We start from the raw sequence: 13,774 nt of genomic DNA, 5'->3' as shown, positions 1-13,774 counted from the left end.
ACAAAAGTTCGTGAACAAATAAAAATCCCGTCGACCAAATAGCTAGATCTATAAACATTTAGTCAAAGGATTCACATTGGATGTCCACAATTGAGTGGATACACCACATAAAGTTTCTTCGCAAAACCTTAGAGGAATATAAATCATAAACTAGACTTAGACCAATATTCTAATCATAAGTCCAATAGTTGGAAGAAAAGGAGTTGAAGACCATAAGAAAACTCTAAGGGGTAGAGAAAAGATTGAGTTGGATGTACAATAACTCAATACTTTGAGCATAATAGAAGAAGAAGGTCTGAACTGAGAGGAAGTTCGATCTTATTTTCATAAGATTATCGAACACTACTTTCAGAAGGATATCAGACCAGAAGCCAAGGTTTACACCTCGAGGAAGTAAGAAGTGGACTATAACTGGAGAAAGTGAGTAGTATTTACTCAGAAGTACGAAAGCTCAAGTAAGTTAAGCATAAAGAAGTTGGACGAAGAAAATACCATAGACCATATACAGCTCAAGAAGGCCAAAGACCGAAGGAAATTGAACATACCAATACCAAAGACTAATAGAATGATTCCTTTCATGGAACCTAAAAGAACCAAAATAGTTAAAGGTATCAACTATAAACCATGATTGGATGGACTAAATGAGTCTAATCCATTCTTAGGAAAATAAACCATCACGACCAATTCCATAGTTAGGACCCATTAAGTACCATTATTGCAGTTTTGGTAGTAAGGGAAAAGCAAAGACCTATTTTATCAAATAGGAGAATGTTATCCAATTGTTCCTCAATAATGACTGCCAGGACAAGAAGAAGTCCCAATCATTGAATCTTCAATGAGAAAGGAAACAAGCTTATAATATTGGAGGAAATCATGGAAGTAAAGGAAGTAATAGTTGTTTGATGTCAAACAGTAATGGATTCCAGGAAGAATCTGGACAAGGGATATATTCAATTATATCCAGTGAGATCAATACGGAGTTCGAGAAAAGTTGTAATCTGCATAAGTCAGATCCAAACTCCGAAACGTGAGAGAGTTCAAACTTCGAGGACGAAGTTTAGTTTAAGGGGTAGAGACTGTAATATCCCAGGTATTGGGGTTACAAAAATAGATGAAACAGATGTGTGCATTGCATTCATGCATAGAAAATGCAGGGAATTTTCGCGCTTTAAAGTAAAACAATCCACGATAGCGAAGTTTCACTTGACCTTGGTGGAATTGAAGTAGCTCATCAAGTCAAGTGCTACAAACCTCAGTGTGACCTTCGTTAAAACCTGTTTTGGGTAGAGATGATTTGATCTAAGGGGTTAGATCAAATGGAACTAACACCACAGGACTTTAAACAATGATCAATTGCTTGATCTTATAAAAGATCATAACATGGTATTCCTTGCCATAACATAAGAACATCTATTAAATTGGAAATCAAGTAATAATAAATGGAGAACCCATTCCTCACTTATTTTCTCCATGTTTTAAAACTAACCCATTTTCTTACCATGATTCTCATGGTAATTCTTGAACTCAACACCAACACAAGCTTATCATTAAACCCTAGAGATGGGAGAAGCCTATAACCATCAAATAGATAATAATCAAACTCTAAGTTATTAACACTTAAAAGTTAAGAAACTACACTTGGGTATAATTGAATTCACTTTAAAACTAATTACCAAATATGGTAAAACACAAGGACCTAAGTGCATAAAAGCCCCACATTCTTATTTTAAGCATAACTATTTAAATATGTGGAATATCACAAAACTAAATTCATTTACATTACGAATTATAGTTCAAACTATTTGAATAAAATAAACTATGAGTACTTTGAAACTCATATGATCATGCCTTGGTGAAATCAAATATCATCATTCAAAATTGGGGTATAATCCTTATCCTTGACATTTTGATCCCAATAATAATAAAAATACAATCACATATGATATAGTGACTCAATCACAAGCATAAAATCATTCACAAGATATTTAGTAACAAAAGCCACTTGGCTATCCAAAAATAAATCACATGAGAGGATAATCTCAATGCCACATAGGATGAAAATATCTACATAGCTTGAATCCTAAGCTATGCCACCTCATGCTTAAAGGATTGCTATGGATGAGAGCATGACAACCAAGCACCTTACTCATCAAATTAAAGCAAGAGTCATCCACCCATGTGTCATGATATTAGAGCATGCCCAAGCCTATAAAAGGAACCCTCTACCTCATTCATCTCATCATCTTGCACCATGATGCAAGAAGACCAACACATTGAGCCACTCCATAAAATAGTTAGGATCAAGATGAAGCAGCTAGGAGGTGGAGGCATGCCACAAGATGCAGGTTTATCAGAATTCCTGAAGAACAAGCTACAGAAGATAGCAAGGTAGAAATTCTAAGGAAGACCACCTATCTAGATAATCACATCATCATTCCTTGAGTAGAACCTTAGATTATAAACCAAGTCCCTGTGGAGTGAGAGGGGTAATTGGTACAACCATATCTAAATATTTCTAGTAATAACTTAGAAAGCCAAACCTTGATCATTATAAATTGTGTAGTGATCATAAACCCTGAGAACTTGAAGTAGAAGATATAAACTCATAAGTAAAGCTTAGAGTTAAAGCCTATAATATATATGGTGAGAAAACATTCATCATTATAACCAAAGTTAACTATAAAAAGAATTATAGCTACTTTAGTTACTTTAACAATAGATTAAGAATATAATAGAAATCTATTGGTATAAGATAAAATCAATTCTCAAGTCCTTAGTAATTAAAAGAGAACATAAACAATTAAGCAAGTAACCATATTATTTTGGTTAGAGGAGATTAAACCCTAGCAAATGCAATATGATGACATCCCAACTCTACAAATTAGGAGTATATCTCAACCCTAGTTTATGTATCACTAGGGTGATCATAAAATGAACCTAGGCCATAATTGAAATTCAAACCAATTGACATTAGGTGAATATCATTAGAACCCTAGTATGGCATAGTAATAAAATCTTATACTTCAATTGTTAAACCTGAGGAAAACCTTGTGATACATCTTATAATTAAAATCATAAGTGTGATCATCAACCACTTACCTATATAATTAAGACCCAACCTTGAGGAGAGTAATATTTAATCAAGATGATATTCAAATTCATGTCCATAGGAATATTTAAATCCAAATAACCATAGTAATTAAAGAACCAATGTTTTAGTACATATTAAATTCGTTAATACACAACAATAATCTTTAAGTGCCTGTAATGAATGTTATTTGAATTCAATCAATCAAATTTACAAAATCTGGTTGAATTCAAAACAGTATTTAAATTAACAAAATGGAAAACAGAAAAAGAAAACAGAAATAAAAGAAGATGTAGAAATAGGCTTACCTGGCCGAGCAGCCCAGCAGCAGCCTACAAAACAGTCCAGCACCACGGCCCAAGCCGCAGCCCAAGACCAGCCCAGCAACCGCAGTCCAGCACAGCCCAATGTACCCCTTCGTCCAAATTAGCGAGAGGAGCTCGTCCTCATCCTCTCAAGCGCGCATGGACGCCAGCACGAAGCCGTGCTCTGCCTCCTCTCTCGCTGGCGACTTCTCCGCGATCGGCGTCGTGACGAGGCACGTTCCTGGCGCCGTATAAAGCTCCCCGAAGAACCCTAGCTCGGGATTTTCCTCTTTCTTCCCAATTCTCCCCAAAACCGAAACCCTGGCTCCGCCAGTATCCATTACCGCCGGCGATGGAAGCCACCCCGAGCCAAGCCAAACACACCAGCATGATCACCGCCCTCGACAAGGTCAGCCCACACAAGGAATTGAGCCGCCATGTCCTAAATCGACGTCGGCGACATCCTCTCTTCGACGGCCGGAGCCATCAATTCCGGCGAACCAGGCCAGCTCCGACCTCGCCGTCAAGCCCTAAGTGCTTACGGTGAGCTCCCGCACCTCACAACATCTCTAGCTCGCTCAACCATGCGCCGTAATGGCGTCGCGCCCTTCACCTGCAAGCACCGCCGCTCGGTCTCGCCATCGATGCTTGCTCCAGCGACCAAATAGGGGCGGCGCTGGTACCGTTACACTCACCGTGATACGCTGAGTCTCGTAGAATAGATAGTTGGTCCGCGCGAGCCCTGGATCGACGGCGATCGCCGATTCCTGCCGGCCACCGTGAGTCCCTGGACATGGTTTCTATTTTGACCAGTCCACGCTCACGTGGCAGCCAACGTGGACCCCTGGCCCACTGGTCAGTGGCTCTGGGTGAAACCAACCCGGGTACACTTAGTTATTTTCCTGTTTAAATTCCAATTCATTAATTACTGCAACTTTGCAAATTTATACAAAATTCAATCTAAGTCAGAAAAATATAAATAAGATATTAAAATTCTTAGAAAAGAAAACTATATCCAATAAAAATATAAAATGAAATTTTTATTTTTAATAAAAATTTAATTATTTAATACTTGTTAATTAAGCCTTTTCTTTTAATTCAAAATGCAACTAAAATTCAATAATTAGGAAAACCTTCTAAAATAAATAAAAAACCAGTAAGAAGATAAAGAAAACATTAAAAAGTTAATTTCTTTGTTTGTCAGTTTGTTAAATCCTTATTAGAGGGATTTAAACCCTAATTAATAATTACTGTTTAGAAATGATAAATGCCAAATTCAATATTATTTTTATGTAGAAGTTACTAATCACTTCAAATTTAAAATGAAGTTATTAATCATAGAACTATATGGTAATAGCAAACCTTAACTCCATATGGAATGCTATTACAACCCTATCATTTCATGTGAAACTCAAAACCCTAATGCAATTAGGAAACCTAGATCCAATACTCCATATGAAACCTAAATTGTTCCCAAATCTAAAACCTAAGTAACATGTGATCATGTTACTTCATTAGTAATCATAGATTCATATCTAGCAACTAAATACTAGTTCAAATCCACATAAAATATGGGAACCCTATCACTACCAATTAGTAACCCATGTGTTCATCCTCTTCAGACCTAAATGATCAAATAAGGGCAACCAAATGCAAACCCTAGCTCCTATCCTTAGAGATATCAATTTTAATTAACCATGCTTAGCATCACACCATTGTGATGAAACCCAATAGTATATAGGCTCAATATCTATCATTACATAACCAAGTCCACTCGAACACTACAAATACTTCATACTTATGAACCATCCTATTTAGGAGCCAACCATTCTCCACTTAGAGATCCAATAGCTAATACAAGACAACCTCAACCTTAATTGTAATACTTCTTATTCTTTAAAAAGTATGTTCTTCAAAAGCTATTCTTTTGAAGAAAATAAAGAAGTCATCAACCTTGCCTAATAAGACCTATAAACCCTAACTAGCCATCACCAACAAGGTATACCAACCTTGATAGCCCTATGTATAATTAGTTGCTTAAAATACCTATGCTTAACTCAACCTCACAAGCCCTTAGTGTTAATTAATCCAACGAGGTTATGATCCATCTAATCCTTACGCCAGAAACCAATTAGAACCATAGGAACCCATAGAACCCACCAACCTAATTATTATACTTGTTCTTTATCAAAGAACATGTTCTTCAAAAGTTATTCTTTTGAAGTATATGATAAACAATCATTAACCATGCCATATAATACTAAGACCAACCACTATTCATTACATGTTAGGATTATACCAAATCCTACTGTTGTGTGCCATTAATATTATTATTGTGTTGTATTGCATTGCTTATGATACAAAGTAACCAACTCTTAATAAGAACCTTGTTTGTGAATCACTCTAAAAGTGCAACACACCCTGAACTAATCATTACCACTCACTAATCCTAAATCATCGGGGTTAGATCACGTTTAGAGCGATTGCATCTCATACTTATGCATTACTGCATCCTTGCCAATCTTTTAAACATCGTCCTTACCGGACGATGATGCTATTTCAGAATTGGAGTTATTGCGCACCGAAGACCTTGTCCGCATAATCTTGCGATCAAGAAAGGCAAGTTCATCGCTTGCTCATGTCATTTGAGTATTTCTATCAAATTACTTGCAAAGTACTATGGTTATCACTATTGCATAAAAACCAAAACCACTACTTTCATAACTATGAATATGACTATGTGGTGGGCAATGGAACCATGGATTGTGTTGATATGGTGGAGGTTCCATTGCAAGGGTTAATATCCATCTAGGATTAAACAACAAATGTCGCCAGTGATTCTTGTGCCGTAATACCCGTGTTAACCATAAGATCCGGAGTTGGACGGAGTAGTCAAAAGTGTTTCCACCTCTCGTACATCAACGGATGCGCTTACCGTAGACACTTGACCCGAGGTTGGGCAAGCGGTGGGGTGGGGATCCCATTCTAATTCCCCACGGTAAGTGGTCTATGATGGGTTGCGGCTACCGGCGAAGGAGTTTGGTTAACGAGTCCCAAACTCGTTGTCGTGGTCGGGGTCCATCCTTAATTGGTATAAGAGGACCGACGAGGACCCGGGGTCGGGGTATGCAACAAAGGGTGGGTGTGCGAGGTAGCGGAGGAACATGATTGGCTAGACCTTATACCGGGCCTCACACCAAAGGAAGTGTGGACGGGGAAATTGCCCGGTTGGCACCAAGGTTAAGATCTCTTATGGGTAAAGCAACACACCTCTGCAGAGTGTAAAGAACCGTGACCTGTCACTCCCTATTCCGGGATATGGAACTGCGAACGCTGCCGGAAAGGAACTCCATGAAGTTCTAGTAAACCGGTGAAGGCTGACGGACATAGTTCTTCTGAATAAAAGCAACCTTTTGAAGAAATGGTTATGAAAACTTGCATTGGTATTAGACTTCCTGGTCTAATGCCGTAGCTAGTGCATTAAACACCTCTTTCCTATAATGAACTTGTTGAGTACGCTCGTACTCATCCCACTCTTAAATCCCCGCTTAGATATGGAGGCATCGAAGGAGAATCTACAAGTGCAACTCGAAGACCGAGGAATCAACAATTACTTCAAGAGACAGGAACACGACAGAAGGGTCAAACACCACAACTACCATGGAGAAAACCTAGATTAAGTAGTAGAAGGGAACTAGCTTCCTAAACCTAGCTCCTATTTAGCTAGAATCTATTCATAGCCTCTGTAGCTAGTTAAATACTCTTCAAACAGAGTTCGTGTTAGGATTAGATTACGAGTCGATCTTCTGGAGTTTATTTGTAGTTTTACCTCATTGTAAAGTAGGAGGCTATGATGATCTTATGTAACAGAGTCAGTGTTGTAATTCTATAGACATGCCTTGGACCCGCATATGTTTCTGTTGTACCACTCTGAGCGATATAATACTAGTGGAACGGTGTTTCATTGGTGTTATATCAGACTTGCATACTACACCATGCAGTGGTATGCCGGGTCACCACACACATACCTCCCTAAAGACCATGGCTCTTGGCTTCACAATGGTGTGGGTCAGTGGGCTTACGTTAAGTCTTCCTAGCAGCATGCCACTCGCTAGCTGCAGGACTCAAGGCGGTGAGATCTGGTGACTCAAAGATGGAAAACCCTGCCTAAATCTCTTTTGTTGTGGGGATTGTGGGCCGGTGGGCTAGGGTTTGGTTGGCCCAACGACATGTTGTTGAAGGGAGCAGTTTGGAAGGCTGGGTGGACCAGTTGATTTGATTTGGAGATTTGTTGAAGATGAGGGTGAAGGCATACCTCTGGTGGTGGCTAGAGCCGACAACAACGACACTCGTGGGTGTCGCTAACTTCAGTAAGGTGTGCTCCTCTCCCCTATCGGACCCTTTCTTTGAGGGAAATATTTGATATGTGTTTTCTAGATTAGATGGTGATAGCGCATCACATCGTACCCCTCCTATGGGCATCCCTCTTGGGGAGGAGATCAACCTAGAGGGATAGTGGCATGTGTGTCAGCACATTAGTTGTGGGCACTTGTGTGGCAATGATGCAGGGATTAAGTAATGTTGAGGTAGCCGACTCTTCGGCATGTGGTTTTTGTTTGTTGCAATAGAATTCGAGCTACTAGAGGGGGTGCATGTGGTGAAGATGACAAGCTACAAATGGTCAGGATTATGACAACCTTCCATGTTTACTCTTCATAGCTTGTATTTAGAATCATGTATGTCGTAGTATCGACAAATCTCTACAGTTATTTGGTGGATCTTAACGTGGATTCATGAGGTTGTTTGCAATGATGGCTTCCTCTTGATGGTCATGTGCAATTCTTGATGGGCATCTACATTGAATTTGGAGTCGCTTGCTCATGGAGGAGTGACGAATTAGAGCGAGAATATGACCTCTATGGATTGCATATTTTAAAATGAAGGAATAGAAAAAACACGGGATTGAGATGTACTTGAAGAGATGCCTTCGGATGGTGTAAAAGAAACAAACAAAGGAATTTTGCAGGATTAAGGGGAGAGAGAGAGTGTGTGTAGACGGAAGGCTCGAAGTGAGCGTGACTTTGAAATAGCGAAGCCATCAACCAGCTAGGAGTTACACACAAAGCGCAAACCGAAAACTAACAACAAAACACAACACAAAAAACGCCACCAAGCACCAGGTTAAGAGAGCCATGTCTTCTATTGCACCATAGCAAGCAAGTCCTAGTACGCACCAACACAACATCTCAAGGGGGACTCGACAATGGGCCAGCAACCAAGTAGAGCTTGAGGATCCAGAGGAGAGGGGGTCTTGCGGCGACGCCTCCAAGAAGGTGCACGGCACACGAATGCGTCATCGTCGTTGGCAGAGACCTAAGTCCTGCAAACTTTCACCCATACCACGAACCACCATCGCCTCGCCCCCACCCCCCGAGCTCTGGTTAGGTCTAGACCAGAAACACAACATACTCCAACGACATTGGGACAAGCACACCAGCCGAAACTATGGGCAGGCGCCGACCTAGCAAAGCCCCCCCAATGCACTAGGTGGGCCGTCAACTACCGATGCAAGGTCGTGTATAAGCAGCCAGGACAACGAGATGAGTGGGTTGGGATACCAGCGGGAGGTCAAAGGGTGATCCACAAGACACTACAAGAGAAGCTTGCCCGAAGCGGGGCCATCAAGATTAGCAGGTTGAGGCGGAGGGACGGAATCATCAGTTCAAAATGGGGGATCAACATCGGGACGTCTTCAACAATGGAACGACACCTGAAAGGTGACGCCGTCACTGGAAATTGCAAGGCCATGCATAGCTTTCGCCTAGATCCCACCGGGTCAAAATCTGGTCGTCGTCGGGAGGACGCATAGCGAACAGAATAAAACTCTCTCGTTCATTATGCAGATGATTCTAGTTGGGTTAGATCATAGAGAGAGATTGTGTGTGCTAAAGTGTAAGCGCATTGGAATTGTTATAGGAAAAGTAAAATGATGTTAAGTTCATGTTGAGATAGGCATAGAAATAGATTCTTTAAGAATTTGGTGACCCCATTCCAATTGTCCAAATGACTTTCATAGGAAAATTTTACTATAAACTGCAATCCTTCAAACCTTTATGGAATTCTTTGAATCAAAGAGGCAAGGCATGTCTCCTGAATATGATGCAATCAAACACGTCATAACATTATTTCCAGTTACCAGTTGCACAATTTCATGTCCCTTAGCAGGCAAGCCGGGCTTTACTACCTAAACTAGTCAATCCAAGTACTATGAGGCAGGCAAGCTACTGGGTGCACAGTAACCAGGCAGGCCTGCAGCTTGACGACATGCCACGGAGTCCCCACTTGCGCACGCACGCATGGTTGGTCGCAGCCCGGCTAGTAGAGTACATCCATCACAATAGATGCGACGGGCACGACACGTACTGCATGAACTCTTCGTCGCGCAGCAGCGCAGCCATCGTGTCCGGGGCGAGGCACACCTCGATGTCCACGCTGCCGTCGCCGGCGCGGCCAGGGAACGCCGACATCTTGCCGTCGAACTTGTTTGCACGGCCGCTGCGCACCGCCAGCGGGCGGCCCCACCCGAAGTCGTTACCTTCGTACATCGGGAACCTGTTCGAGCTCCCCATGGTGACCACGGCGCCGTCGGGGTTGCCCAGCGGGAAGCACCGGGGCGCCGCCTGCCACGCCGCCGCGACTCCGCGGATCGCGTCGTCGCCGTAAGCCGCGAGGCTCGCGTTCAGCTTGGACGCCGCCCACCGCAGGTCGTTGGACGCCAGCTCGGCCACCGTCGCCGTCGTCGGGGCGCTCTGGATGGCGTTGCCGAAGTATGCCGTGGAGACCGCCGGGCGCAGCCGGTGCCGGCAGTTCACCGCCAGGCGTAGCGTCGTCGTCGCGTCGGCCGCGAGCCGCTTCCGCGCGCGCGTTGTGGAGATCCATATCTGCGCGCACAGCGACTGGAACGAGGAGATCTCGCCGCGCACCAGCTGAGGGTTCTTCGGGTCATGCGCCATCTTTCCGTAGACCTCGGCATCTTGACCGGCGCTCGAGGAGCGACGGTTGGCCATCGCCTTCAGCTCGCGGATCGCATCGCCGCTAAAGTGAAAGATTCGCTCGCGGACGGGCGCGTCCGGGTCAAAGGTCACCGCGGGGCCCACGCCTCCGGCGAAACGGAGGACGGCCGTTGACTCGCCAAAGAAGTTGCGGCGGAAGTCCGGCAGCATGGGCGACGCGCCGCGGCAAAGGCCGGCCCAGGTGTTGTAGAAGTGCCAGAAAGAGGTGCCGTCCACGACGGCGTGGTTGGCCACGACGCCGATGAAGACGGCGCCGTCCCCGAGCACGGTGAGCTGGAACGACGTGAGGGGGCGGCGGTGCCCGTCGTAGCTCACGGTGCGGTCCATGGGGAACAGGTCCTTGGTGAGCTTGGTGGGCACGTCGGCGTTAGGCATGAGGAAGTCGTCCAGCGACAGGGCCGGCGCCACGGCGTGATAGAACTCGACGCCGGCGTCGTTGCAGCGGATGACGACCCGGTCGTCGGGGAGAGTGACGAGGCGGCCGGCGAGGGCCGGGAAGATGGCGAGCGCGCGGGAGAGCGTCGACACGAGGAGGGAGACGAGTGAAGCCATGGGCACGTCGGGAGCGGGGAAGAAGAGGCCCTTCTGGATGTAGTGGCAGGACAGCATGGGCAGGTCGGAGACGGACAGCGTGAGGTCCCCGATCGCCGACGGCGGGCCGTCCGGGCGCACGGGCTGCCTCGACAGGACCGTGATGCCCGACGCCGGCGCCTCCACGCAGATGGGCTGCTTCGGCATAATGGCGGAGGCGGCATCCAGCATGGTCATGGCGGGTAGCATCTGAGCCATTTGCGATCGCTGTGGTGTCTGAGCTCGCCGCTAATGGCGCGTTGTGCAGTAGAGGCCAAGGAGGTGGTCTGGTCAGTGCTGCCGTGTGCTGGGTAGTGAGCAATGTTGGGCGGTTTATATAGGACACGAGGAGGAGGCGGATGCATGCACCTGAGCGTCAGTACCTTCCATACCAGTAATACTGCCGCTTTGGATATTCTCTGGGCAGGCTTGGTGGTTGTCTGATGCAGAGATATGTATATCAGATAAAAGAGCAGCTAGAGATGTGTGCTACTATATGCTTGTGAAGAGTCCAGCCACAAAAGAAAAATGCCCTCTTCTTTTTTATAACAGGGAAGGGGTGAGGGTGATTAGGATTATATATCAGCAAAGGCTTTGTTGCATAATTAAAAATGGGTGTGCCTATGTCTCAGTTGACTGAGATTTTCTTAAGTCTCAGTCAACTCAGAAAAGTGCAATTACAGTTTAAAGAAAAGTGCAACTCGGTTCAGTTGCACATTACTCAAAGCACATTTTTGTAAGTGACTTAGACTTAAGAAAATCTCAGTTGACTGAGACATAGCAAAACCGATTAAAAATCGAACTGCTTTGTTGCGTACCAGAGGTAATTCTAGCACAAGTGTCATGTGTTGATGTTGATCCATCAAAGATATTCTGATCAACTGATTCTCCTAATTCGCTAGGAGGTTCATGACTTTTATGGTGTGGATGGAGAAGGGGGCGAGGGTGGCACGCGTCCTCGGCTCTCTCCAGTGTACTTCTTCCTGTCCAAAATATGTTGCATATAAAATTGTGTCAAAGTCAAACTTTATAAATTTTGAACATGTATATTGACAAAAATATAAACATATACTCCCTCTTTGTCATAATATAGTACGCATTGATTTTCGTTAAAGTGAAAATCCAATATCTTTGATCAAGTTTATTGAGAAAATTATCTATATACAATACCAACTGCATACCATATTAAAACATATGTCTTGATTAATCAAATGGTATTGATTTGATACTCCTAATGTTATTTTTTTTGTATAAACATGGTTAAAGTTTACACAATTTGACTTAAAAATATCTTATATACGCACTATATTTTGGCATAGAGAGGGTACAATGAAAACTTAATGTTTTTAGAATTATCTTGTAATGTATTTTCATATTATATGCATTTGGTACAGTAGATTTTCATAATGTTATATAGTATAATCTTTGTCAAAATTTCCAAAGTTTGACTTCCACACGGAATTGTGCGCAGCATATTATGGGCAGAAAAAATTATGTAGTTGTGCTAGATGGTTTAAAGATCTATTTATAATATTTTTACCATCGTTGATAATTATTAATAAATTGGTGGACTTTTTTATAAAAACATATGAGGACCAGAAAAACAAAGGTCGAGGTTTCTTAACCCCGCTACCTACAGGAAGTCTTTAATTAGCTAATCGATCAGGTAACTGAAGCCAGAACAGTACAAAAACTGCTAGCATAGCATTCACTTATTGAGGCGATATTATAGAGTACACGTTTGATGGAATATTTTTCTGAGCGGATACATTGAACGTGTACTGGCTTTGCATATTCAATGAGGATGTAACGTCAAAAGCATTTGGTGTCGTGTTAATAGCCTCAATATCTATTTCCCCATTTTTTCTCTTTTCTGAACGGGCTTGGCCACATCAGCTAGCAACGTGTGTAGGCACTAGGGCAGGGGGCATCTAGTTCATGGCGTCCACATCCACCTCATCGACCAGCGGATTAGCTCTCCGTTCTCCTCCCATCATCGCCTTGTTACGTGGTCGACGTCTCCCTGATAGAATACGTTTTTTGCGGGGCTTTGTTGGTTTGGTTTTCTGCTGTATACCGACGTATGGTCTGCGATTACTCAATGCATGATGATTTGTTCTTTGAATCTTATATGCTCGTCTGGAACCTTGTAACAACCACTCTTAATTGTAGTCTGGGTCGTACTATCAATTAAGTATGTACACGTCAGTATTTAAGCATGCTTAATTTGCTACCGGACATAAGAATTGATTATGGTTTTAGGTACTACGCACACTCAAGGTGTACACTTCAAGCTCAGCTCCAAAAAAAAAAAGGTGTACACTTCAAGCTAGCAGGAAAAAAGTCGCAAAAAAGGGGAAAAGTCTACTATATTAAACCAGCTCGTAGAGGTTTCGGGAAATGCATCGTAAACTCTAAATCCATGTTATTTGTATCCTAAATTTATTTGTTTCGGTCTAAATAAAACTCTAGAGTTGTTTCGTGATCATGACTAGGATTAAAGGGCACCACTAGTCAGTACACAAAGCATAGTCAAAATTGTTGGAAGCTAAGGTGGCAGTGGAACCCAAATGTAAAATCCTCTTTGTCTCTACTAGATAACGACCGACGAGGCAAATGGGAGGCCGACGAGCGGACCTTCGGTGAGGAGCGAGGACCAAGGAGGGCGCTGCGACCTTGGGGGTAGGGGCGCATATGAAGGCCGATGTCAAGTGGGCAGCGCGGGGGGGGGGGGGGGT

At 43.3% G+C, this 13,774-nt stretch overlaps 1 protein-coding gene across 1 annotated transcript; it reads right to left on the bottom strand.

The window, feature by feature from the left end:
* Nucleotides 1-9,553: 9,553 nt before the first annotated feature.
* Nucleotides 9,554-11,328, bottom strand: LOC124667464 (uncharacterized acetyltransferase At3g50280-like). The gene has a single exon (XM_047204737.1). It carries the CDS (start codon nucleotides 11,253-11,255, stop codon nucleotides 9,786-9,788), a length of 1,470 nt encoding a protein of 489 aa, XP_047060693.1. The 5' UTR covers nucleotides 11,256-11,328; the 3' UTR covers nucleotides 9,554-9,785.
* Between the last annotated feature and the right edge of the window lie 2,446 nt (nucleotides 11,329-13,774).

This window comes from Lolium rigidum, chromosome 6 (genome assembly GCF_022539505.1).
Source record: "Lolium rigidum isolate FL_2022 chromosome 6, APGP_CSIRO_Lrig_0.1, whole genome shotgun sequence".
NCBI classification, from domain to species: Eukaryota; Viridiplantae; Streptophyta; class Magnoliopsida; order Poales; family Poaceae; genus Lolium; species Lolium rigidum.
This window is presented reverse-complemented; position numbering and strand designations above follow the sequence as displayed.